This window comes from Leguminivora glycinivorella, chromosome 13 (assembly GCF_023078275.1).
Source record: "Leguminivora glycinivorella isolate SPB_JAAS2020 chromosome 13, LegGlyc_1.1, whole genome shotgun sequence".
Classification (NCBI taxonomy): domain Eukaryota; kingdom Metazoa; phylum Arthropoda; class Insecta; order Lepidoptera; family Tortricidae; genus Leguminivora; species Leguminivora glycinivorella.
The window spans coordinates 23,194,460-23,221,237 of record NC_062983.1 but is presented as its reverse complement, the minus strand read 5'-3'; the positions used below and the strand labels follow the sequence as shown (position 1 = coordinate 23,221,237).

The 26,778-nt window shown below is 43.3% G+C and overlaps 1 protein-coding gene across 1 annotated transcript; it reads right to left on the bottom strand.

Moving 5' to 3' along the window:
* LOC125232712 (protein serrate-like) lies at positions 1 to 26,293 on the bottom strand. The gene is given in 15 exon segments (XM_048138472.1): positions 1 to 903; positions 1,039 to 1,251; positions 1,254 to 1,400; positions 1,997 to 2,235; positions 3,417 to 3,926; positions 4,016 to 4,111; positions 4,187 to 4,300; positions 4,452 to 4,586; positions 4,768 to 4,894; positions 5,276 to 5,661; positions 5,751 to 6,235; positions 6,323 to 6,383; positions 6,556 to 6,880; positions 6,990 to 7,292; positions 25,895 to 26,293. Coding segments are annotated over 15 exon segments (3,861 nt in total). The 5' UTR covers positions 25,988 to 26,293; the 3' UTR covers positions 1 to 276.
* Between the last annotated feature and the right edge of the window lie 485 nt (positions 26,294 to 26,778).

The following is a 26,778-nucleotide window of genomic DNA, read 5'->3' as shown; positions in this document are numbered from 1 at the left end:
TAACTCAGTAGCATTTTATTGCAACGACATTTTTTCTATTTCAACATACAACCTTCTATTTTACAAAAATATATATAATCTTCTTCGCTCCATTTCGAAACATACACAATACACTCTTTTAACATTATTTACAAAAATACATATTTACAATCGCGACATCACTCGTTCACAATAAATATCAACGGCAGTCGTGGTCCCGGCGGGAGGTCACCACTCTCACTAGTACTAGTACTAGGTACATACAGCTACAGCTAGAGCCTGCGCAGGCAGGTATCACTACACCAGCACCGTGAGGCGCTCCGGCGGCGGGTGGCGCGCTTGCGGCGCGGGCGCGGGCGCGGGCGCGAGCGCGGACGGCGGCGCGTCGGGCGGCAGCGCGCGCTTCGTCAGCTCCTTGTCGCGCGGCGGCGTGTGGTTGCGCGCGTCCGCGTTCTGCGCCTTGTACAGCGAGTGCGCGCGCGGCAGCGGCTCGCCCGCGCGCACCGCGCCGCCCGGCCCCACCCCCACCCCAACCCCGCCCGGCGCCCGCGGCGACTCCCGCAGCGGGTTCGCGTAGCGGCGCAGGTTCTCCTCGTTCTGCAGGTTGTTGGACTTCTCCTCGTCGCAGCGGCGCGACCGCTCCGCGGCGGCGGCGCGGCGGCGTCTGACGGCGAACGCCGCGCCCGCCGCCGCCGCCAGCAGCAGCACGGGCACGACGGCCGCTAGCGTGAGCAGGCCGGGCGCGCCGGTGGAGGCAGCGGCGGCGGCGGGCGGCGCGTGCGGCACGCGCAGGCGCAGCGCGGCGCCCAGCAGCGGGTGGTGTGCGAGCCGCCGCCGCGCCACCAGCTCGCTCAGCGCGCGCACTGCCGCGGCTAGTGCGCTCGCGCTCGACCCACCCTCCAGACTTTCTTCTTCTCCGACCCACTGAAACGATTTAAATAAGTAATGTAATAACGAAGGTAAATCGCTAATAAGAACTTTGGAATTTATCAAATCACAAGTTTGTGCTTTATGAGTATGTAAGTTCGAAAATGAAAATAAATTTAAAATAATACTTACAATAGCGAGATCAAGTGCGTCGTCGTCGTCGACGGCGAGATCACAGAGTAGCACCAGCGGCGGCGGCGGCGCGGTGTCGGCGCGCGCGGCCAGCGCGGCGGCGAGGGCGCGGCGCAGCGCGCCGCAAGCGCGCTCCACGTGCGCGCCGCGCGCGAGCCGCTCCCGCGCGAGCTGCAGCGACACGCGCGCGCAGCCGGCGGGCGCGGCGGCGGCGGTGGTGGTGGGGGGCGCGCGCCGGGCCAGCACGCGGCCGGCGCGGGCAGCGCGGGCGGCTCCACGCGCCGCCCCGCCACGCGCCGGCACTCGCCCAGCGGCGCGCACGAGGGTCGCAGGCACAGAGCGGGCGCTGCCGGCACACACACCTGAGACCACAAAAGGGAATGTACATTACGTTTGATTATACAAAGTAAAGAATTTTATGTAGGCACCAGCCAGCAGTACCTCAATTCTTCCTCGTAAGTTTACTAAAACAGTTTTTTTATTTATTGAGAAACAAACAGTCTTATAAAACATGTATGTAAATATGCTAAAAGCTAGAATTTCTTATACAATAGACCTATAGTTTCATATATGTAAATATACTTTTTTATAAACTTAATACTATGAATATTAGTTACATGACAACTGCAAAAAATCTAATACAAAAATAAGATAAGACCGAGAATAGCTGACCATAAACTTTAAAAACTTTAAAATCTAACTCAGTAAAGAAGAAACACGTTTCTTAAATATTCCTAACGAACTGCCAAAAATATCAGTGTTCATACAGTTTTCATTGTACGACCTGCATGCGCGTTTGATATATGATTGCTGTGCATACTTGGTACGACATCTTCCAACACTGAATAGCATTTTGCTTCGACAACCACGTTCTGTTCTACGAGGCACTCGAAACCCTATATTATGTAGAATTTCAGGGGCATCTACTTGAACACTACACAGACAGTTGAAGGCGTACCTCATCGGTGCGGCAGGGCTGCGCGCCTGCGGCGAGGCAGTCGGGCAGGCCGCACCAGAGGCGCGTGCAGACGGGCGCGCCGGCGCGGCACCAGCACGCGTTGCAGCCCCACCACCACGTGCCGTTGTCGGCGCCGCACGCGCCGCCCCCCGCGCCCCCCGCGCCCGCCTCGCCGCTCTCCTCCTCCGAGTCCACGCCCCACTCCGAGAAACCGTCATCTAACTCCAAACCGGCGATTTCTGTAAAAAACATCATTTTGTATTTTTAACCGACTTCAAAAAAAGGAGGAGGTTCTCAATTCGACTGAATGTTTTTTTTTTGTATGTATGTTACTCGATATCTCCGAGAATTGTGGACCGATTTTCAAAAATTTTTTTTTTGATCGAACGGGTATAACCCCGAGATGGTCCCATTGGCACCAAGTCGGGGTCTGATGATGGGATCCTGGAGAAATCGAGGGAACTCTGCACATGTAATGTTTTTAGTGTATTTTTCAAAGGTACACCAGTCGGCTTAGCACAACTTGCGTTCTCGCGCGCGAGTCCATACACCAGCCGCGACTTCAAGTATGGACTCGCGGGCGAGAGCGCAAGTTGTGCTAGACCGCCAGTATTTACGCCTGATGATAATAATTTTATTTGGCTGAGCTGATGATGGAAGGTCAACTCCTCAATGGTTAGGAGTTAAAGGATAATTTTTTCACTAGTGTACATATATTCGGACTGATACATATAATATCAATAGGAACCACTAAAAATCAACAAATAAATAAACTTTTTAACAAAAAATAAAACCGCCTTCAAAAATAAGCGCGTTACAAAACACGGAGAAACTAAAAAGCAAAAAATAATAAACCTTTGAATTCAGATTTCTTATCGTATTGCAATAATCTAAACATCCAAATTATAAACAAATCAATTATTTTTGGAGTCGGTGCCAGCCTGCATATGGTTGGGTGGGGCAAACAGGCAATAGCAAGGCGACGAACAGGTCTGGTACCGACTACAAAAATAATTGATTTGTTTATAATTTGGATGTTTAGATTATTGCAATACGATAAGAAATCTGAATTCAAAGGTTTATTATTTTTTGCTTTTTAGTTTCTCGCTAGCTTATTTTTGAAGGCGGTTTTATTTTTTTTATAATGCAAAATAGATTAGCCCCCTTATTCATAAACGTACACTAAAGTTATCAAGCCGATAAAGTTCGTTTGTCCCTTTCTATCACACTGATACGTCAGAAAGGGACAGACGAACTTTATCGGCTTGATAACTTTAGTGTACGTTTATGAATAAGAAGTAGATAATTACACAATTCAGAAATCCAATAATTAGGCACCATCAAGCTTTGTTGAAGTGAGAGAAAACTATGTACTTAGGGAGGAATGAGAGGATTCAAAAATGAATGTTGCAAAACTTACGTTCTAGGCAGCGTCTCGCAGCGCGGGGGCAGACGCACCTCGCGGGCCGCTCGGGGTCCGGGTCGCGCACGCAGGCGGCGGGCGCGGGGCACTGCGGGCTGCAGTCCGCGCCGGGCGGCACGCGCGCCGCGCACTCCGGCCCCGCCCAGCCCGCCGCGCACTCGCACGCCCACCAGCCCGCCCCGCCCACGCAGCGCCCGCCGTTGCGACACGGCGTCGCCGCGCACGCGTCCACCGCGTGCTCGCAGTGCGCGCCCGTCCAGCCCGGCGCGCACGCGCACACCCAGCCGCCGCCCGCGCCCGCGGCCGTGCACGTGCCGCCGTGCGCGCACGCACACGCCGGCGCGGACGGCAGCGCGGCCAGCGCCGACGTCTCGCACGCGGCGCCCGCCCAGCCCGCGGGGCACGCGCACCGCCAGCCGCCCGCCTCGCGCACGCACGTGCCGCCGTTGCCGCACGACCCGTCCACGCAGCGAGCACCGTCCTCCACGCGGATGGCGCAAGTTTTACCTGCTCACAAAATAATACCGCATGAACGAAGACCTAAACGACAACGGGAGGTAATTTAGGAGTCAGGTATTGATGGAAGAATGTCTCACCGGTCCAGCCGTCGCGGCAGACGCAGGTGAAGTCCGCGACGCCGTCGATGCAAGTGGCGTTGTTGCGGCACGGGTTGCCCACGCACTCGTCCACCTCTGAAACACGAGGTTCTCGTTGAGCGACATTTGTCCACTAATTTAGCAAGTAACGAATAATAGTATAATAGTTACCAAGTTCGCAGCGCGTGCCGCTGAAGCCGGCGCGGCACACGCAGCGCAGCGCGCCCACCACCTCCACGCAGGCGCCGCCGACGCCGCACCCGCCCGTCACACACTCCTCCACACCTGCAATAACCGTCCACATCTGCAATAGCTACGAAGGAGCTTTTTTGTATATTATATTAAGGGCAAATACAGCAAAGACGCATAAGATGATACTGATTACTAATGATCATCAATAAAGCAATAGTAGGTAGGTTTGGTAATGGATACTAACGCTCCTGGCAGGTGGGGCCGGCGTAGTTGGGCGCGCAGGCGCAGCGCGGCGGCGCGGGCGGCGCGCGCACGCACTGCCCGCGCCCGGGCTCGCACGCCGCGCCGTTCACGCACGGCTCGCTCTCCGCCACCGCTCCTGCAATATCACACAATTTCACATTGCTGTTGTTCTTTTCGACACCTTACTATAGACATTATAGATTGGTTGTGTCTGCCGACATGTCGATTTTTGAACACAGATCAAAGGTACAGGTACCTACTACCTACAGGCTTAAGAGAGTTGGTTGTGTATAGTGATGTGTGATGTGGGTACTCACGGTCGCGGTACTGCGTGCAGTTCTTGCCGGTCCAGGGCGGCGCGCAGTGGCAGTAGTAGTCGCTCTGCGCCGTGTAGCACGGCGCGCCGTTCGCGCACGGCGATCCCGCGCAGTGGTCGCGGTCGTCCTGCGCACACACCATATATTAACACACCTTTCACTACATATGCACACCTTTGGATTTATCTAATGACAACGCAACGGGTTTGAATACAAGACACAAACAAACAACACATGCGAAATACACAGACACTTATAATTTTATAATAACTTACCGGACAATACCTTCCAAAGCAGGAGGACAGCTAAAAAAGCAGAAGACTCGTTAGTGTGTTAGTGCAACGTAACCTGAATGGTGAAAGTTAAATCACGATTAGTGAAGTTAATAAGTATGTGATTATGATTATATGATATAGTAAAAGATTATAGTTAAATATCATGAGCATAATCAAGTGAGATAGATGTGAGTGATGCAGGGTTCGTCGCAAGAGAAGAGGCTGTGGCTCACCTCGCAGTCGACGCCGGAGAAGCCGACGGGGCAGATGCAGCGGTAGGCGTCGAGCAGGTCGACGCACTCGCCGCCGTTGCGGCACGGGCGCGGCGCGCACTCGTCCACGTCGCGCTCGCACGTGCGCCCCGCGTATCCCGCCGCGCACGCGCAGTGGAAGTCGTCCACCAGGTCGATGCACGTCGCGCCGTTCAGGCACTGGCCCGTGCAGTCGTCCACGTTGGACTCGCAGTCGCGGCCCGTCCAGCCCGCCAGGCAGCCGCACATGTACCCGCCCGGCGTGTTGCTGCACGCCGCCGCGTTCACGCACGGGCCCAGCGAGCCCTCCGCGCCCTCCGCGCCCCCCACGCCCTCGCGCTCCGCCGTCACCGCGCACTCGTCCACGTCTGCCGGTATAATAGGTACACATATGATATGAAGCATGGCCGACGCTGGTAATAGTTACATCATTACCACGAGGAGGCTCGAGTGTTACCTTCGGTGCAGGTGGGACCGGTCCAGCCGGGCGCGCACTCGCAGTCGAAGCCATCGAGGCGGTCGCGGCAGGTGGCGCCGTGCGCGCAGGGCTGGCTGGCGCAGTCGTCCACGTCCTGGTCGCAGAGCGCGCCGCCCCAGCCGGGGGCGCACGCGCAGCTGAAGCCGGGCGGCGCGGCGCGCAGCGAGCACGCGCCGTGCGCGCACGGCTGCGGCGCGCACGGGTTGTCGACGCGCTCGCAGTCGGCGCCGGAGAAGCCCTCGGCGCAGGTGCACAGGTACTGGTCGGGCGCCGTGTTCTCGCAGGTGCCGCCGTGCTGGCAGGGCTCGTGCGTGCCGCAGTAGTTGAGGTCCTGGTCGCACAGGATGCCGCCCCAGTTGGTGTCGCACGTGCAGTCCCACGAGGAGCCGTTGCAGTAGCCGTGCTTGCAGCCCGGGTAAGGCTGGCATTGGGAGCACAGCGCGCCGCGCCAACCCGGCCGGCAGCTGTAAATAGAAATATTTGTTGTCAATCCTCGTTATGTTAGGGAATCAATTAAATGACTTATATTGTGTAAAAGTTGTAAAACTTACTCGCAATCTCCAGGGTGATCACAGCGGCCGTGAGTTGGATGGCAGCCCTCTTTGCATACAGCTGCAACAAAGAAAAGAGATGAGTAAAGAAACATCAAGCCAGAAAAAGCAAATATTTATTTATTATTTATTTATTTATTTTTATTTCAAATATGTTACACAGTATGACACAGTATGATATATGTAGGTAGGTAAAGGCGGAGTAAGTAGATTAGATCAGATAAGCAACGTACGTTGCTCGCAGTTGTCGCCGCGCCAGCCGGGCAGGCAGCGCTTGGCGCCGGTGTCGTCGCAGGCGTAGTGGCCGAACTTGTCGTCGCGCGCGCGGCAGAAGGTGGTGCAGGTGGTGTTGTAGTAGTTGGGCGCGCAGGAGACGCGCACGCGGTACGCCACGCCGGCCGCCGCGCCCGCGTGCCGCAGCGCGTGCCACGCCGCGCCCGGCTCCACGATGCCCGACCACCACGCCTCCACGATCAGCCCCGACTCCCCCACCCCCGCGCCCTCCGTCGTCGTGTAATTGTAGTCGTCGTACGCTTGGAGGATCAGCGTGAACGAGCGCTGAAATACAAATATCGCAACTTAAATCAAAAATGTCGTCGTTTGTCGAGTTGAATCTCATGTACATAATTTCAATTTCAGAAGGTTGAGTGTAATATGTTGTACTGACTGTCCACCGGAAAGAGAAGGGCAGCGCGAGCGTGTAGAGCGGCTCGGCGAGCGTGAAGGAGTCGGTGCCGAGCACGGGCGAGGCGGCGCGGCCGAAGGAGCAGGCACCGGGCGCGGCGGCCGACTGGTACTCCTTGAGGCACAGCGAGAAGCGCGTGCGGCACGGCGCGGCGCAGCCCCCCGCGCCCGCACCCGCGCCCCCCGCGCCCGCGCCGCCCCCGCAGCACCCGCCGCTCGCCAGCTGCAGCCGGTAGTTGCTGAACTCCAGGATCTGCAGCTCGAACACGCCCGCGCCCGCCGTCATCTGCAATCAGTACATAAACATCATACTTTTATAAAACTTTGGAAACATGTCCGCGACCTTTATTGGAGGTTGGAAGCGTGTACCTATTCTGATAGAAATTTACTCTAATTCCATTAATTCAACGAAATGCTATTTGAATGAACCTCGAACAGAATTATGTTTGGGGTTCGATACTTAATAAGAATCCTTTGCTTCATTGAGGATTCAATAAACGCTCGAGATCCCACCCTGTTTTCTTGGTTGCCCTGAAAACCAGCGCCGTGGCTAATACCAATTAGCCATTGGCATATGCTGAGTGGCATCCTTTTTGGTGACTTTAGTTTAAGATGTATATAGATTAAGGCTATTGTTGTTTTACTTGTATATTTTCACCAAATAAACGTTTTCTATTCTATTCTATTCTAGATATTATTTCGCTTTGATCCCATGTGACGCAATCTATCAGCACTATCAGCTCCACTGGCTAGAGTCTCGCCAAGCTAAGCTGGAAGCGACAGCCCCCGCAGGTGCGGATAACATTTTATTATTTAAACGTCTAACTTGCACTTGTGGGCAGATGTTATTTTAAACGTCTAACTTGTATGCAATTATGTCGTTTATTTAACCTTTGTACCCACAAATCCCACAATATAAATATTTTGACTACATTTATTTTATTTTAATTTGCATTGTATTTTTGTATTCATTGTAATATTTGTAATTGTATAAATGTATGCTATGGAAATGTCATCATGTTGATAATGTCTTCATATTTTTAACCCCCGACGCAAAAACGAAGGGGTGTTATAAGTTTGACGTGTCTCTCTGTCTGTTTGTCTGTCTGTGTGTGTGTCTGTCTGTGGCATCGTAGCTCCCGAACGGATGAACCGATTTAGATTTAGTTTTTTTTTGTCTGAAAGCTGAGTTAGTCGGGAGTGTTCTCTTAGCCATGTTTCATGGACATCGGTCTAGGTACTATGTCGCGGTCGGGAGTTTTGTCGAAATTTTAATTTTGTAGTTTTACGACAAATTAAGTATTAGGTTACTACTAAGGAAAATGAATTGACTTTGAAAAACTAAAAACTCCAGTCACTAGCGACCTCCAGCGGCAAGCGGCGGAAACTCAAGAGCATCCGTCGAAACGGATGTTGCGAGCAGTAGTTAAGTTACCTACTACTATTTGGTTACTACTTATTACGTCCTTATATTATTATGTTGTGAAACTTACATAGTTCAAGTTTAATTTTAGGTTTTGGAATGTTGTCACTACCTAATAGGGTCCATGACTGTACTATTTTTTAAAACCATTCGTTGATTGTAATACTATGGAAATGCAACAAAAAATTAATATGATTATTAATAGTTATGAGAACAAATTACAATGCTAGTTAGCGTCTAATATTTATGAGCATGATTTGGAGTTTGCATCATGCACACACTACAACATACTAGCTCCACCTACCGTAAAGAAGAACGATCTATTAGCTACGTACTCTCGGCACAAATTTCTATGCTTTTAATTCAATGAGACTTCTTATCAAAGGTCCAATAACAGAGAATATCTGGTTCACCGAGCTTTGCTCGCAGACACGGAAAATCAAAAATTCACCAGAACGATTTGTCGTCCCCTACCACCCCCTTACTTAAACCTAACAAATTTAATACAAATCGTTAGCTATATTACCTCATTTAAAGACAGTATAAGAATGTAACGCGAACGTGTACCAAAAGTGTATAAAATCAGTGCAAACAAGTTTAGTTTAATCGGGCAATACTAGATGTCACTAGTGGTATCTGTTTGTCAAGTAAACTTAGCAAATATTTAAGTGTTCCCAAAGACTTAAAATTCTAAAACCTAGTGCAACATGTGTTAACGGGTGTCTAGAATTTTATAGTAATCAAGACAATATGTAACTCCCAGATAAAATTCGTTAAATTGTTAGTTTGGCCGCCCGTCAACAGATGGCGCCAGTGGGTTCCAAATTGTGATATTGAACTTCTATGTTTGAATATTTAAATTATGGAATAACGTTCCTGTAACTTCTGTGTTTTACTAATGTAACTAGTAAATGTAAAGATTGTAAACAAGTAGTCAAACATGTAAAACCAAACGACAACGTCAGTTCTAAATAAGATCAACTTATCTGCTTATACAAAAAACTCAATAGATGTCGCTGTGCTGTGGCGCATCTCAAAGTTAGTAGTCGCTATTAAGATTTTTCTTGGAATAAGGACCTCTTGTACTGAATTATGTTTCGTTTGAGAAATAGCTAGGAGTTAAACCAAGCACACCTTGTGTACGGTAGACGTGTGCGTCGATCAAAAAATGATCGGCGGCGGCGGCGTATTTTTGGCGTAAATTCGGCGTGACCTTGATTTCATGTTTCTTATATAAAAATCATTCATTTGTTTTTATTCTTGAAAATTTGATCAATACAGGTGTACTACGTATACTTTTATATAAAATATGAGTTAAATAACACATATAAGGAACACGGAATAGGAAAAAACACTTGAGTATACCCAAATAGTTACCCTTTGCTGGCACAAAACCTTTTTTGATCAATGTTGGCTTCCATCAAAGGATGCCTTCTCTAAGTGATCATGAATCTACATACAACCATCTCTTTCTTTATGATGAGCTTAGTGATGAAATTAAAGAAGAACTTTGTACCACATGCGATCGTCGGCTATAGCTGTATCAAACTCATTTGGAAATGCCTTTTGCTTATTTGGCCACCCTTTGACTTGCCCGCCGGTGCTCAAAGATGTGCTGTGTAAACTAATAAACTAGAAATCGTATTGTTGGTTACTTTATTTTCAATTCGTTGTCTTTTTAGTACAGTACAGAAGGAGTAGTACCATCTCCAATTCTCCTTCAATTATTCAAAGGTTAACTGGAAGAGATCCCTTAATGGGATAAGTTCGCCTTTGTACTAGTGATAAGCTCTTTTTCTTGTGTGTTGTATTATTTTCTGGTACAATAAAGTGTTATACTACTACTACTAGTAGTAGTATAAAACGGACTTGAATTGATGAATGCCAACCTTCCGAGCAGGCCAAGGTGCAAGACGTGGGTTTCGTCATAAAACCAAACTAAAATGGAGTTGGGAGTGGGGCCCATGTTGCTAGGCAAGGCGATGGCAGGTGGACTAATATTTTAACAGAATGGTGTCGGCTTACAAATGTAGGAAGCGCTTGACATCCGTTGGCTCGCTGGGTGGACGACATCCGGAAAATTGCGGGTCGTAACTGGATAAGAGTAGCTCAGGATCGGGACAAGTAGCGTACTAGAAAAGAGGCCTATGATCAGCAGTGGGTGAAAAAAGGCTGACATGGTGAATGATAATGATAACGGACTTGTTTGTAGATCGGATCACGCCAAAGCTGATTTTTAAGAGGTTGGGTCTACGCCATAACTTCAGCAAAATTCCCATGATACCGTCGTTATCTGTGTTGAGTAAAAAAAGAGCTTTACACGCTGAACTATGCTGGAAACGAACGTCCGGCATATAGGTCTCGGCATTTTGAGTTGGACGCAGACAGTTTATTAGGAAATGCGGTTCTGTTTTTTGCGTCTTGGAACCACTGAATAATTTTCCATGTGCTATACGATACGTGCAGGACATGTTTGCACCTGATCGGTGGGCTAAAGTAGCAACTGAATGGTTCCCGCTGCTTCGTCGTGGCAAAGGCAGACCAAAAATAGAGATATCACTCGGACGGCGGGAGCAGGCATCAAACCGTGATGAGTGGACGAAGGAAGAGGAGGCATTTACCCAGCAGTGGGGCACATATTAGGCTACTTAAAAAAAAACACGGTTCTATCAAATGAATTTTGACACTTGCCGATGATTGGAACCACAGAGAATGGAATGAAAAGCTTCATTTCCCGCAGAACCAGATCAGCAACGAAATTAGGATCATGCAAATTGAAGAAAACCTATGGGTTACCTGGGGGCGTAAGGCGCAAAAAACAATCGCCTCCTATTCAATCTGCTGATTTACAGTCTTACACACAGCGGCTATAAGCAATTTGCCGACGCGGTGGGCACGTGGGTATTTTGGAACGGACAATATTTCGAGGAGCCATGAAATCTTGAATGGATTACATGGTGATCTAGATGAAAAGATAGCAGAAGATCCAACAGGGAAAGTTCTTGGCTCTCCAGATGTGGTATTCTCGTAGTATTGTTAACATTTGTGTCAAGTCGTATGCCAGATCAAAGTCGTCACGATCATATTGTAGATCTTCCCCCGTATCCGGTTTTTCGCATCTTTCTCATCTTTATACAGAATATTTTAATAAAAGTAAATTATATGTATTGGAAATTGCATAAAAAGTCCAAAAATGTAATCATTGTAATCAAATACTAAGTTTGAGAAATTTATTAACCACCAAGGTTACGCCGATTTCACGCCGATTAGTAATCGGCGGCGGCGGCGTGGCCAAAATTACCGGCGGCGGCGGCGCGCCGGCGCGGCGCACACGTCTAATCAATATAGTGCCAGAAAGTCAACATCAGATCTTTCTTCGCCGGGTAAAATATGTACAAATTAGCAAGTATTAGTAGGTATTGAAACGAAGCGTGAGTGAATGTTATAGAGAAGCTAAGATATTTAAACTAAATTTAATAATATCAAGATTATGAAGTTGTTATGTGAGTTATCTCTTCAATAATTATATAATTATATTATATAAATGATGTGCTGACTTTTCTGACTGATTATTGCTGCGCAGTCGCATAATATACAGGCCGTTTCAAGCCTATGAGAAATGAAGGGAAATGTATACCTACCTTAATGGGAAATGATGGGAAAATATATAACTACCTTAATTATCGTATACAGGGTATTTTACTGAAATACAAATTTATGTTACTTTCAAAAGTTAGTAATTCCGCATTCAAAGTTTTTTTAAGAATCACTTGTTTGTCTAAGAATCAAACCGATTTAAATGGGCAAATGTGAAAAAATAAATCACCCCAACTCATTCATTCATAAAATATCGACTTGTAGTTAAAACACTAAGATTTATGTGGGTAGATTTGATAAGTTAACGTGCCTGTTGTAGAGAGTATGCTGCTATGGGATATGATATGTCACACACATCGAATACTAAAGGTTTGCTCGAGGTACGAATACATAGAATGAAATAATTTATTTATTACGTCCATTAGTTTAAATACTTAGAAACAAATCTAAAATACTAATAATACGTACGTAACTCCAAACGTATTTCACTAGAAAAACTTAATTATAATTTTCAGTGATTTGGTTTGTAATCCATTAATAATGTACCTATCGGGCGCGTCCATTATAAATGACGACTCGTTCTCATTTGCCTCTACGACGCATTCACTACACGCGGCGAATCCTGTCATCGGCTACGACTGCAGCCGTAGCGTCGGCTACGCTCGCTTCTACGGCGCGTAATGTCAATAATAAAGATTTCAACGAGCTCTATGGATGTACTTAATCGGGACGCGGTGCACATCCGTGGTGCACAGTGTAACTGTACTGTAAGGACACTATTACAATTGAACTGATGAATAGTCGACATTTTATTCGTTACTATTTACCCACTGTACCCATAGAAGTGTGAATTTTATTATTTTTTTAACTAAGATAATTTTTACCTCGGCGGGAAAACAATCGTACCTAACTTATAACAAATAGTTGCTTAATAAACACATACTTATAGTAATCGTGTGATGATATGATTATCTACCTGCATTCCAGTTCTTAGTGAAATTCAATAGTCTATATATTAGTAATCAGAGTTACGTTTTAACTTTTTAACCTACTTAGGAACTTAGATAAGTAAATATTATGTAACTGTGTCTCTTTTGTTTCCTTTATGTAGAATAAAGCTTACACATACATACATACATACATATTATCCATAGTAATTTGTTAGTAAACTCTCTTTACTTCCTTAAAGCAATAGAAGCGTTAGTCGGCGGCGGCGGCGGCGCGTGTCGAGTGGGCGGGGCTGTGCGCCGGCGCGCGGGCGCGCGGGCGGGGGCACCGCCCCGCCCGGCGCGCGGCACGCCCACGCCGCTGCCCCGCCCGTGCGCCCGCGCCGCCGCCGCCGCTTTGTTTACCAACAACGCCGCTCAGGCGTGAACGCTACGCGGTTACGGTATATGAGAATGGTCTCGGCAGATAGAGTTTGTTTTTATATCATATCATTCAATGTTGGTAAGTAACAGTGGCGGCTGGTGAAAATTTCTGCTAGGCAACACTGAGCAAAAAGGAACCTACTTTAACATTAGGTACTTTACTAAGTAATCAATTTTAGGCAAGCCGGTGGGAATTGGCTTGTATGGACCAGCCGCTGCTGGTAAGTAATAAGTACTTTCATACTCATTTTAAGTGGATTGATAAAATTGATTGGAGTCGCCTCTCCGTTATTTTCCTTTTGTGTTATTTTTATTTTGATTTTATCTATGACATATTTTGCTCCATTTGGAGTGAAGTACTTCATAATGAATCTTTCATTTGCGAGCTACTCACTCGTGTCTCGAGTTGAGCAGCAGGCATAGCGAGAACCCTCACAAGTAGCTCTTGTGCTTTTTTATGTTTACAACACAAGCCGTCATGAGCTCGCCGTGGAATGCAGTGAAGGTGTGTAAGAATATTATATGTATTTACTAGCCTTTGATTGATCACGCTCATTTTAGAACATAATAATCGCTATATTGAGCAAGAGTCGAGAGCTCCCAGATCTTGCTTATTTTCTCAAGCATTAAATTGTATATGGGATAAGGGATAACGTAGAGTTAATAGGCATGTTTAATGTATAGGTATTTGCTAGTTCGGCACCATTATTTAAAGGTAGGAAAAATAATACTGACTTATTGAGAGATGCTAGAATTAGCCGATACCTAACCAAGTACCCACACTATTATCAACTTTTTACTTTTAATAGTATTTTTAGTTAAGTATGTTATAAAATCTTTACATGTAGTATGTTTTAGGGTGTCAAAATATACAGCGTGTATGCACACGCAGTAAGTTTTTGGCAGCTTCTAAGGTACTGCGTCTAAAAAACATTATATTGCCACCAAATTAACAACCAAGTACAGTATGTGAACCATAGAACAAGTTTTTCCAAGCTGTCCAATTCCAGGACACAGTGTGTATTTCATTATTCTAGAAAACTGTTAAAAAAGTATGTGCATGGTGTCACGTAGCGACACCTAGTGAGTATCTGTGTTACTAGCGTGGTATGTATTTTTTTACTTTTATGATTTTATTTTTTGTAATAAATAAATAATTAGTGGGGACGTTTATCGACAAAAAGAGGCCAAACCTTCTTTTTCTTGACCAAAGCATGAAACTTGGCACAGTTGTTCCTTATATCAAAATAAGCCGATTAAGATCGGGAGCCTTCGGGAGCCTCCCCCCTGGGGCTCGGGAGGGGGGGTCAAAGTACCGCTTCACTCGGCTTGCTTTGAAAAATTCTAACATAGCCCGTTTAGTTCATAGGTCATGTTTGGTATCGTTTTCGAGTAAATCAATAACGTAGAATTCATTTTTGGTACTAAAATTATGATTTAATGGTAAATAAAATAAAAAAAAAATTTAAAGTTTGAAATTTTCATCTACGATTTACAAATTCAAGTCATCATAAATGTCAAACTGTTTGCTTTTTCTACAAATAAAAAATATGATATGAAAGCCTATTTAATATAAATTATGAATAATATAACTTTTACCCACCTTTACTAACGTTAAGTTTCATAAAAAAAACTTTAAGCCGCGCGGCGTCGGGACGCCGCGAGCGTAATTTTAAAATACCTTTATTTTAAAAAACTCTATTAGAACCCGTTTAGCTATTAGGTCATATTTAGTATCGTTTTCGAGTAAATTAATAACGTAGAATTTAGTTTTGGTACTAAAATGACCATTTAATGTTAAATGAAATAAAAATAAAAAAAAATCATTTTCTGTGAGTTGCAAATTCAAGTCACGATAAATGTCAAACGGTTTGCTTTTTCTATAAATATAAAAATATGATATTAAAGCCTATTCACAAAGGATAGTACGCGTTCACCTACGCGAGCTTAGACTGTCTGCGGGGAACGCGCCTCTTTCATATATTTGATCGCCAGTGTCAGAGGTGTGTTAATGCATAAATAGAAAAAGATTCATTATTATTGACGTGTCGACAACGGCAACACTCGGGTCGGACCACACGATCTAAAGACCGACTGTACCTGTTATTTATTCATTGTAGTGAATCCTGAAAGAAATTTATATAATAGTATTTTATACAATCGTGATATAATACAAAACTTTTCAGTCGAGTACCATGTGTAGTACGGTACGAGAGTGAAAAGCTTAATTATATCACTATTGTATACAATACTTTTTCTACGAGTCATCGTCTTCATCATCAATGGACGGAAATATCACCATTCATGCAAGTTAAAATTAATGTCAATAGAGTCGTTCACCGTTGTATCAACATCGAATTACCTAGCAACCAATTGTTTGTAATAACCGTCTCTGATTGGCCGATAACGCGACAGATAAAAAAAATGTGTTTCAGATACAGGAAAATTTGCCAGGTATCGCAAATTAGTATAGAAATTGTATGAAGTTCTATTTTTGAAATTATTATAGTTAACTAAAGTCAATTATAATGAGCTTATTATAATTGAGTCGGAACTGCCATAGAGTATCCAACACTGAAAAGTTAGCACTTATAGTTTAGTCTGTGGTGTCCTAATTGACAGATTACTCATACTCATACTATACATTTCCTTCACAAAAACATAGCTGGGTACATATGGAACTGCATAAAAAAGGCTCTACCCTCTTTATGCAGTTGCATCGGTTTTTGCAACCTGATTTACATTTACATCTTGTAACTTCTAAGCATATACTGGCCACTTCAGTGTTGTCTGACCAGTGTGGTACCCATTCGTCTCCTTCTTCCTTCCATCCCCAAGAAGACGGACTTGGCAAATTTTGGTGTGGCACCAACGCCAACGCCTGACTCCAAACAAGAACGCCCTGAGTCCCATTTCTCAAAACTGAAAGTTACAAGTTACAAGCGGAAGTCTCTTTCCAACTTGTCATATTAGACATTGACAACCAGTTGAAAATTGTAACTTGTAGCTTCGAGAAATGGGCCCCTGGTACACTGTGCGCAGTATATGCTGATGCAAGGCAGCCTCTGAACGAGGTATGTTCTCCAATTGTCGATCTTTTCTGGTACCTAAAGAGGTAGGTACTTCGACCACTCATTCACCGTTGCGCAACGACTTGGTCTGAAACAATATGTGCATTATCATTTTAGAGTCTACAACTATCAAATTACAACTTTTTGGTGGATCACGTAACCTTCAGTATTACCCACTTACGTTACGTATCATAGAAAATTATTATAAACTTCAGTAGAATCTGATTTGCCTCTGATATTGCTCCATCTTGTAATAGTTTGACACCTTGGGTGGCCTGGCTAAGCTTCAAAGCCAAAAGAAAACGTTTCTAGATTAGACATAGTATGGGATAGGTACGATAAACGCAGCTTGAAACGATCAACAAGGGAGAAACATGGCCACCCAAGGCTTCAAACTATTACGAGATGGAGCAATATCATAGATAGGCTAATCAGATTCTACTAAAGTTTGTAATTATTTTGTATGATAGGTAAGTGTGTAATAGTGAAGGTGATCCACCAAAATGTTGTAATTTGATAGTTGCAGAATCTGTTTAAATAAAATGACAATGCACATATTGTTCCAGATCAAGGGTCCTTACGCAACAGTGAATGAGTGCCGGAAGAACCTCTTTACTAGAAAAGATCGACACTTGGAGAACATACCTCCTTCCGAGGCTGCCTTACTTCATCATATACTGCCATTTGTCTAAGACTGGGGCTAAAGACATGCCAACCACACCCTTGCTGCCGACGCATTAGGACACCACGGACTCCACTGTCAGTCTATTGCTGGCCGAATTTTGTGACACACTGCACTTAACGATTTAATCCGCAAGGCTCTCGGCACAGCGAACATGCCGACAACCCTCGAACTTGTCGGCTTGTCAGCAGCAGACGGAAAGCGGCCTGATGGTTGCTTGCTTTTGCCTTGGTTTCTGGGACGACCCTTGGCGTGGGGCGTGACCTGTGTGGATACCTTGGCTCCGTCCAACGTCTAACGCTCGGCCCAGAAACCAGAGACTGCTTCTGCAAAACGCCCAGTTTAAACGCGCAAATATGCATTTTTAAAAAACAACTACATATTTGCGGCAATTGCATTTGAAACATTTGGACCATGGTCATCAGACACCAAGCAGTTCGTAAAGGAAGTTTCCACCAAACTTGTCTGGGTGTTTGATGACATAAGAGAAAAAGCAAACGGTTGACATTTTTGTTGACTTGAATTTGCAAATTATAGATGATTTTTTTTTTAATTTATTTACAGTTAAATTATAATTGTAGTACCAAAAATAAATTCTTTGTTATTAATTTACTCGAAAACTATATCAAACATGACCTAATAGCTAAACCGGGTCTAATAGAGTTTTTAAAATAGAGGTATTTTAAAATTACGCTCGCGGCGTCCCGACGCCGCGCGTCTTAAAGTAATTTTTTAGTGGAACTTAACGTTTGTGAAGGTGAATAAAAGTTATATTTTTTATAATCTATATTAAATAGGCTTTCTTATCATATTTTTTATTTATAGAAAAAACAAACAGTTTGTCATTTATGATGACTTGAATTTGTAAATCATGGATGAAAATTTCAAATTTTTAAATTTTTTTTAATTTTACTTACCATTAAATTATAATTTTAGTACCAAAAATGAATTCTACGTTATTTATTTACTCGAAAACGATATCAAACATGACCTAATAGCTAAACGGGGTCTAATAGAGTTTCTAAAATAAAGGCATTTTAAAATTACGCTCGCGGCGTACCGACGCCGCGCGTCTTAAAGTAATTTTTTTGTGGAACTTAACGTTAGTAAAGGTGGATAAAAGTTATATTTTTTATAATCTATATTAAATAGGCTATCATTTCATATTTTTTTTATTTATAGAAAAAGCAAACAGTTTGTTATTTATGATGACTTGAATTTGTAAATCATGGATGAAAATTTCAATTTTTTTAATTTTTTTTATTTTATTTACCATTAAATGATAATTTTAGTACTGAAAACGAATTCTACGTTATTGATTTACTCGAAAACGATACCAAACATGACCTATTAACTAAACGGGGTAAGTTAGAATTTTTCAAACCAAGCCGGGTGAAGCGGTACTTTGACCCCCCCTCCCGGGCCCCAGGGGGGAGGCTCCCGAAGGCTCCCGATCTTAATTGGCTTATTTTGATATAAGGAACAACTGTGCCAAGTTTCATGCTTTGGTCAAAAAATTTAAGGTTTTTCAATAAACTCCCCAACTAAATATGTTCTAGTTAAATTAATAAAATTACATTCCTATACTTTCAGTCTATTTTATAGTTTCAGCATAAAGGTTTTGTTCATCTAGTTTATTCAGGACTTTTTGGCTAGTTACCTCTATGGTGGGGAATTTGAATTTGGATAGAGAAAGAACAAATGAATGGAAATGGAAAATTCTGGACGTGAAGAAAAGGCGTTTTCTGAAAAAATATGTACAGAAATTAATTTTATAAGATAATAATGATGTTTATTGGCATGGAATGTACACATGCATCTCGAAGAACTTTATAGATGCATAGTAAGGAAAAGTTTTAATTTGGTGTTTTGGAAATGTATAGTTCCATCATCGAGGACAGGAGCAATAGGTCCTCAGACTACCGGCACTACAGCTGTTACTGATATGCGTTGGCGTTTCGGTGGTTGTGCCGATACCTAATAATTTTAATGCTGGTCTGCTGAAGTATTTTCCGGTAAGTGTTACCATAGTTCAATCTTAAAAGCGAAGCTTTCAGCAGTGGGCGATGGGGGGCTGATATGATGATGATGATGATGATGATGAATCTTAAAAGGAGTAGGGAAATTCTTTAGCTTATAAACGTGGTTCTTATTATTCTATTTCTATTGTAGGGGAGGAGAATGTTCATACTTCACTAATGAATCCGGAGCACGGAACGGAGTGTTTCTTCGGGGACTTCAGCGATAGCAGGTACCTATTGTGTTGGTTTTTTTATTATTTGGTTTTACCTTTTGGTTTGTTTCTTTTTACAGTTAAAATCTTAATTTAAATCCTTTCTATTCAAAAGTTAATAATCATAAAATGAATACTTGAAAGCTTATCTCATGATTGCAACATTTGCCAGATCCAGTTTTAGTTTCAGTTCTAGGTATAGCATTAAGAGTCACACATTTACTGAGTAATAATTTTTGTTTACAATAATTTGTTTGATGGTGGTTTAATCTATATATTAGGTTTATCTTAAAATTAGTTTGATCTATGGATGGTGTTTCACATAGGATCTGTGTTTTTCCTAGGTTTTATGATCGAACTGAACTTGATGTAAATAACAGTTTAACGAACCAAATCTTGCTCTACCAAGTTACTGAGCTAGGTTTTATTTAGGGTGTACATAATAAAGAATTTTGTATAAAATACTGGTGTTTCTTTATTCTTTCCCGAACCCTAGGTATTATGTCAACAGCCGAGCATATCTCTTAGATAGGTTGGTGACAATGGTCGTAGAAACATTACTGTATACGACGGTGTTTAACGGAGTAAACACATATTCGTGGCGTCTTTATTACCAATTTTCGTTATTTTCCTTGTTACTACGTCACCATCATCATCACTGGTGAGTGTGGGCGAACCACGGACGAGCCATTATAATAAAATAGGATAGAAATCGTTTATTTGGATACAATTACTGAGTGTGACCTTTGCCGAGTGTTGTTTCCCGCTATTATGTCAACGTAACACAATATTGTACTAGTTATAATACTACAATTAACATACATTTTATCGTGTTTACTTTAGATGTAGTTCAGCTTGAACATAACATGTATTATAATCGAATTACTTCCAATAAATGTTAAACGAGTTGTGGCGCAGGTTATTCCCGTCCCGTCCCGCCTGAGCTGAACCAGCGTGCAGCGTGGCGCGTGGCGGGCTGGCGGGCTGGCGGGCGGCGGCGATGGTCATAATTACACGACGTCATAAAATAAGAAAGCGCGTGTCCAATAGTCTCTACTCTGCTTGTACTCTGACATGTTTATTTTGCAGCTGTCGGATTGTAACATTTCAATTCAACGTTCATCACGTTTTGTATTCACGGTTATTTAGAGGAAGCAAGAGAGGTCATCTCAGTGGTCACTCGGCATTCAAAACTAATATCCAAAAGCCAAAATAGCTAATCCGACAGATAAATTACGCCAAAACAAGGGGAACCAATATAATATTATTATTTGGATTTCGCTATTTCGTCTCAATCGCTTAAGTTTCCGAATAGGCAACAGTTCAGTAGAAAACCTCGATCATAGAAACGTCCATAATTTTCATACGATTTATCCTTCCCTTGGAGTGTCGGCCGGTCGACTCCCGGCCGATTACGTCAATCAAATTTGATTAATTAGAATAAAATCCAAATTCCAATAACACAAAAATCAGTCTGGCAATCACACTGCTCGTTATTTGACGAACTGCTCTCGTCAGAATGACGGGATATTTAGCTACCTTATGTTCTCAAATCGAAAGAGGCTTCTTTCGATATAGATACTTAAATATTTTAGCTCCAGTTTTCTCTCAAAATTAGAAGGAACCATTTAGAATGGCACTAGTACTAATTAATGAAAGTGGTGCACTAAATTTAACTTCTGATTAGCAGAAACGTCTGCAATCGATGCCGTTAGGCTTAAATTAAATTAGTTAAATTTAGCATGGTGCACTAAAAATAGGAAAACCCGGGTTCAAAGACTTTCAGTACACTAAAGCATCTCTCAATAAGCACTGACTGTATTTATTGAAAGGCTGCGCAGATTACTGTAAGGCAATTACTAAAACAAGCTTTGATGCTAATCTGCACCGCTAAGTGGACAGCCAAACATTCAATAAGTACATTTGAATGTAACCATTTTATTTATTACAGAAGGCATTAAGGGGTCAAGGAGAGTAATTATTATACATAATATATGTAGCCTCACTTTAAACTTATTCGATTATTAGTTGTAATTTTCAAAATTGTTTTGTATTTTACCTACCTTGTACTTTTGGCTCTTGAAAAAAGTGTAAAGAAATCGGAGCTGTCAAATTTGTGGGTTGTTTATTAGGTAACGTTTGGTTCCTGATTTTTTTTCTCTATTTAAAAATAAATTGAGTTCACTACTATTTTCCATTTCATTCCACTAACATGTAATTTCGTTTAATTTGACGAAACATAATACACCTTCATGAATACAAGCATATCGTCATTACATTTAATTAATATTATTATTTTCTTCAGGGAATCATCAACCAAAAAGTACCCAATTTTGCAGAGGTTTAAAACTCATGGTTGCATTTTAATCTGGGTGTAACACTACTAAAATATAAAGGTACTAGACCTTACGCGATTTTTAATTTTATTTGACATTTTCCATTGCTTGTTATCAATCATCATCATCTGTTCCAAATTTGATATTTGTGTTTTCGAGCTTTCGTTTCTCCGTATGAGATGATGATTGTTATATTTATGTATTTTTTTATACTAGATGGTAGTTTAGTTGATTCAGTAATATTTATAGGTACAGGTACCACACTAAATTTTGATGAAAGACAGAGAAATATAAAAAAGCAATAGAAATAAAATTAAGATTATCTGTGCATGAAATAATAAAAAAATATGTCGTTCAATTCTATGTGTTTAATGGTGAAAACATATATGTATATTTTTAAGTAAAACGCAATACTTTATATATACGTTATTTTATTCTGGTGAGGGCGATGACGACGATGAGGATGAAGATGATTCTGTCACATTTATTATTATTGTATCGGCCAAATCGTCAATCTTGTTGTCTAACTCTTTCATTTTCTTCTCTTCCTTGATGACATGTTCTTCGCATATTCTCCAGTTTTCTGGCTTCACATTAGCAATGTGCGTTTGCCGACCCATTAAAAACTTGTACTTACACTCGTCTTGTCTAATTTATACATGTGTATTTGGTAAAATTAAGCGAAAATACATAGGTATATGCTTTTGGAATGGAACGGACTATAGTAGTGAGCTCAATTATTTTTAAATACGAAAATTTTAACAGGAACCAAACGTTACCTGATAAACAAGTATTTGACGATTTGTTCACAGTTTTTTAAATACCTAAAAATACAAGGCATCGCATTGTTACTCTACCATTTATGCGTTTATAATCATTAAAATTGGCTCACCATGAATAAAAAGTACCAAGTAAGTAGCCACCTACAATTTTGTTCTTCGATCTGGCCTTAAAAGGTTCACTACCCCTGGATCTGTCAAATTTGACGGCTCCGGTTTGTTTACACTTTTTTCAACAGCTAAAAGTACAAGGTATATCTTTGATACTTCTGTACCTCCTTAGGAATGTGTTTTTGGAACAAGCTTAAAACTTTTTTTTTAGCCTGCGTTAGTGTCCCACTGCTGGGCAAAGGCCTCCCCTCTCTTTCTCCACTCGACCCTATCACTCGCATTTCCCCACCAGTTGGGATAATTCCAGGTCGTCGCACCATCTCCTTTTTGGTCTGCCTGAACCCCGACCTACACCATCTATGGTAGTCCGTGGGTCCCACTCGGTAACCATTTTGGCCCACCTTTCAGGATGCATGCGGCAGACGTGTCCAGCCCAGTCCCACTTAAGCTTAGCGTTCTTGGCACCTACATCTACTATACTCGAGTTCTGGAGCGCAGTTCCGTGTTTCTGATTCGATCAGTTCTGCGAACACCCAGTATACCTACTGCTTAAAACTAACAATGGTAAATTGTAAACTTTAGTTGTGATTCGGTTTAGAAGCGGGCACGTCGGCCTGTCTGTGGCAATTATTATTTTGTCTGTATATTATTTTGGTAAAATATAATAGGGTTAAAATTAAAAACAATTTTTGGAGCATTCAAATACTGGATATATAATACGAGTATGTACATACTAAACAAATAATTGATACCTAGTAAAACTTTATTACGGACAGAGAAACCAGCCAATTGCCTATTTATTAATGGTAATTCAAAATAACATCCAGCTGGTTTGGTTCAAGGTCTGGCCAGTTAGATAAAAAAATCGTTTGAGGAATTTATGTTGATAAACATCTCAATACCTTAATTTAGTTGCTAACTTACTCCGTTTATTGTCCTTTGAGTCGTCGGCAACCCGAACCCTCCTTAGAACTTGCACACTCCTTTTTACTGTGTACTTAACACAGCAAAAGGGAATGTACACGTTTCTAATGGGGTGGCAACGCGTATGTGACACTGTTTGAGTTGCAGGCGTCCATAGGTTACGGTGACCGCTTTACATCAGGCGGGCCGTATACTTGTTTGCCACCGACGTAGTATAAAAAAAATAAATTTAGTTCTAGGTACTTTATGCAATCAACGTTTTTCTATTCTCTTCTAATTCAAATTTGCTCCATCCCAGGATTCCCAGGAGAGGTGAATATATTATATTGTGTGTCCTAAAAAAATGCATTCATCTACTAGAATGCCAAACCACTCGATGTAAAAGGAACCAGCCATCAATTTTGACATTACTGGCGAAGTCCAGTGCATCAGACACTGGATAAAAATGAGTTTTCAAATTTTGACGAAATTCTAAATAGCGGCCGTTTTTTACTATCCCTGACGTTAGATTCGCATCGAGATCATTCCTAGATCCTGCGATTTATTACCTATGATTTTAGCAAATAGCAAGACCTCGGATTTGGACAATGACGATTGAGACATTTGCTGTAAACAAAAAAAAAGAAAAGATCAGAAAAAATCTTATTTGACGGACTACTATTTTCTACACTAAATAATAATACCTATGTTACGATTTTCATGAAGTATATATCGTTGGCAGAGCGACTCGACTGCCCGCTAACTAAATACTGGGTCGATGTTGTGATTGGGAGGAATAAGTAGGGCATGTCGCATACATGTTTAGTTAGTTTAGTTTAGTCTAGTTAATTTAATTTTAAAATATAGTTGTAAAACTACTCTTAGGATATTAAGTAACTAACAACCTAGATATTAAGTCTATACTAACAAGTTCTATGGATTTTTAATTGGTCCGAAATAAACAATTTTTATTTTTATTTTTTTATTTATATCACACCTTAATGAATTTGATTATATAACCATCATGTAGTCAATTGAGAAATTCGAAGTAAATATTCCCTGAAAATCATTTGTAGCTTTAAGTGTTAAGTGGAATACAAACAGGAATTCCGGTTACCCGTGTCTATCAAAGTAGAAACAAACACATAAATAGTGATCAGATTACACGAGCCTCACCGCTGATGTGTATGTAAATCTGTTAACAGTGATTTGATAAAAAAAACTTGAATGCCTGAGAAAGTTTTACAAAACGTTGATGTTACTTAAATCGTAAAGCTAAGTAGAGTTTAATCGTCAAGGTACAGTGCCTTCACAATTCACATGAATAATTGTGGTCTCTGGCTAGGTACCTTATCAAAGAAGGATTTTATTGTTTTGATCACCTTTGTTAAGGCTTAGGGGTCACAGAGGCAACGACCTCTGGGAAAATAGAAACAGTCTCGAGTTGCATTTCATGGAGCATTCGTGTTCGGGTTGCGGGATGAGCTCGAGAGGAGAGGAGCCCATCGGCGTGCGTGTCACGTGCGGCGCGGGCGCGGGCGCGGCGCGGCGCGCGGGCGGCGCCGGCAGATAACGCGCAGACTCGTGCGATAATCGCGCCGCTTCAACGGATGCGGACAGCGGAAACGGACAGTGCGACCACCGGCCAGTGCTCATTTGTGCTGATAGGACGCAGATTATTGTAGCACGCATAGTTACTTTTTCTGGCTGCAATTTCCGCAGATAAAGATTACTTTCCAATCGGTAGTATGGGCAAGTTTCGCATTCGCACATGGCTCGTGCGTGACGTGAAGTGTGTTAGGGCCTACACGCACGGCCCGCTCCCGCCGCGCGCTCGCGCTCGCGAGTCGCGACGATTCCCACAGACATTTGCATAATGATGCGAGCTGAATGCCGAATCGCCTCGCGCCGGCTCGTACAGGCATTACTTATCGAATGCTCTGACAAGGACAAACGCTTTACATTTATTTTTACTCGTCGGAATTTGTTTTTTCCGGTGTTTTATTAGTTATCAAATGGCTTTTCGGTTGTTCTAACTGAGTATTCTGATGGTTTTACAAAACACATCATCATATGTATATTAGATTTTCCCGAATTTGTCGATATTTTTTAGAGACTACCGAGATTTTTTGAATTCTTGTTGGAATATTACCACAACGAAATAGAAGAAAGAACTGCAAACCCGGTTAAATAAATGAAATAACGTCGACTGAAAAGGGTTAGAACTATCTGATAAAGACAGGGGGGTGTGAAATGTTCTCCCTGAGAGTAAGAATTTGTCTCTGGTGTCTCCCGTAAACGCATCCAGTTTACAGGTCGGTCGGGTGTGTGTGTAGGTATGTGAAGTGTGTGGCACGGAACTCCGGAAGGCGAGATGACGTACATGCAAGAGGGCGAGCAGGAGCAGAAGCAGCGCGGCAGCGCGCGCCGGCGGGGCGGCGGCGGCGGCGGCGGCGGCGGCGCGGGCGCGGCGCATGGGGCCGGCGGGCGCAGCGTCAGCCGGGCGCCCGGCGCTGGCGCTGGCGCTGCCGGCGCGGGCGCATGCCCGCCGCCAGCCGGGGACCGCAGCTCCGGCCGCGCGTGGCGCCGCGGCACGAGACTCTATCACTGCACTCGTAGTCACTGTAGCACTGAGCGGGCGCGTGTGCGCGCATGGGTCGGACGGCGCGAGGAGAGGGCGGCGTGCGCGCGCCGTGGGACTCGGCGAGGGACTGAGCCCGCGCCGCCGCCCCCGCGCGCGCGCCCGCGAGCCTCCGCCGCCTCTCCCGCCCTCCCGCTGCACTGATTTGATTTATTTTTATTGACGTTGCCCGGGCGCAGCGGGCGGCGGAGCTCTGCGCGAATTTCTGATGGAATGCAGATAGAGTATGAGACCGTTGCTCCGAGTTCTTGGCCGGTTTTTTCAACCGTATCTAGGTAGGTGCCTCCTAGAGTAAAATATTAACAACTACGTTGAAATGAACATATCTAGATTGACTAAGGTCAATGAATGAATGGTATCAAACTTAGAGATGTCCCCTAATAAAGATTTTAGCATTTTTAGCCGAATATTTGGCTTAATTCCGAATATTTTGGTGACCGAATTTTTCTATAAACACCGCAAATTTACTTGGAAAATATTCGCGAAAAAATCATAGCGTTTTATAAGATTACACTGTTTTATTCAGATTCAGAACTAATCTAGGAATAACAAAAAATAAAACCGCCTTCAAAAATAAGCGCGTTACAAAACACGGAGAAACTAAAAAGCCAAAAATAATAAACCTT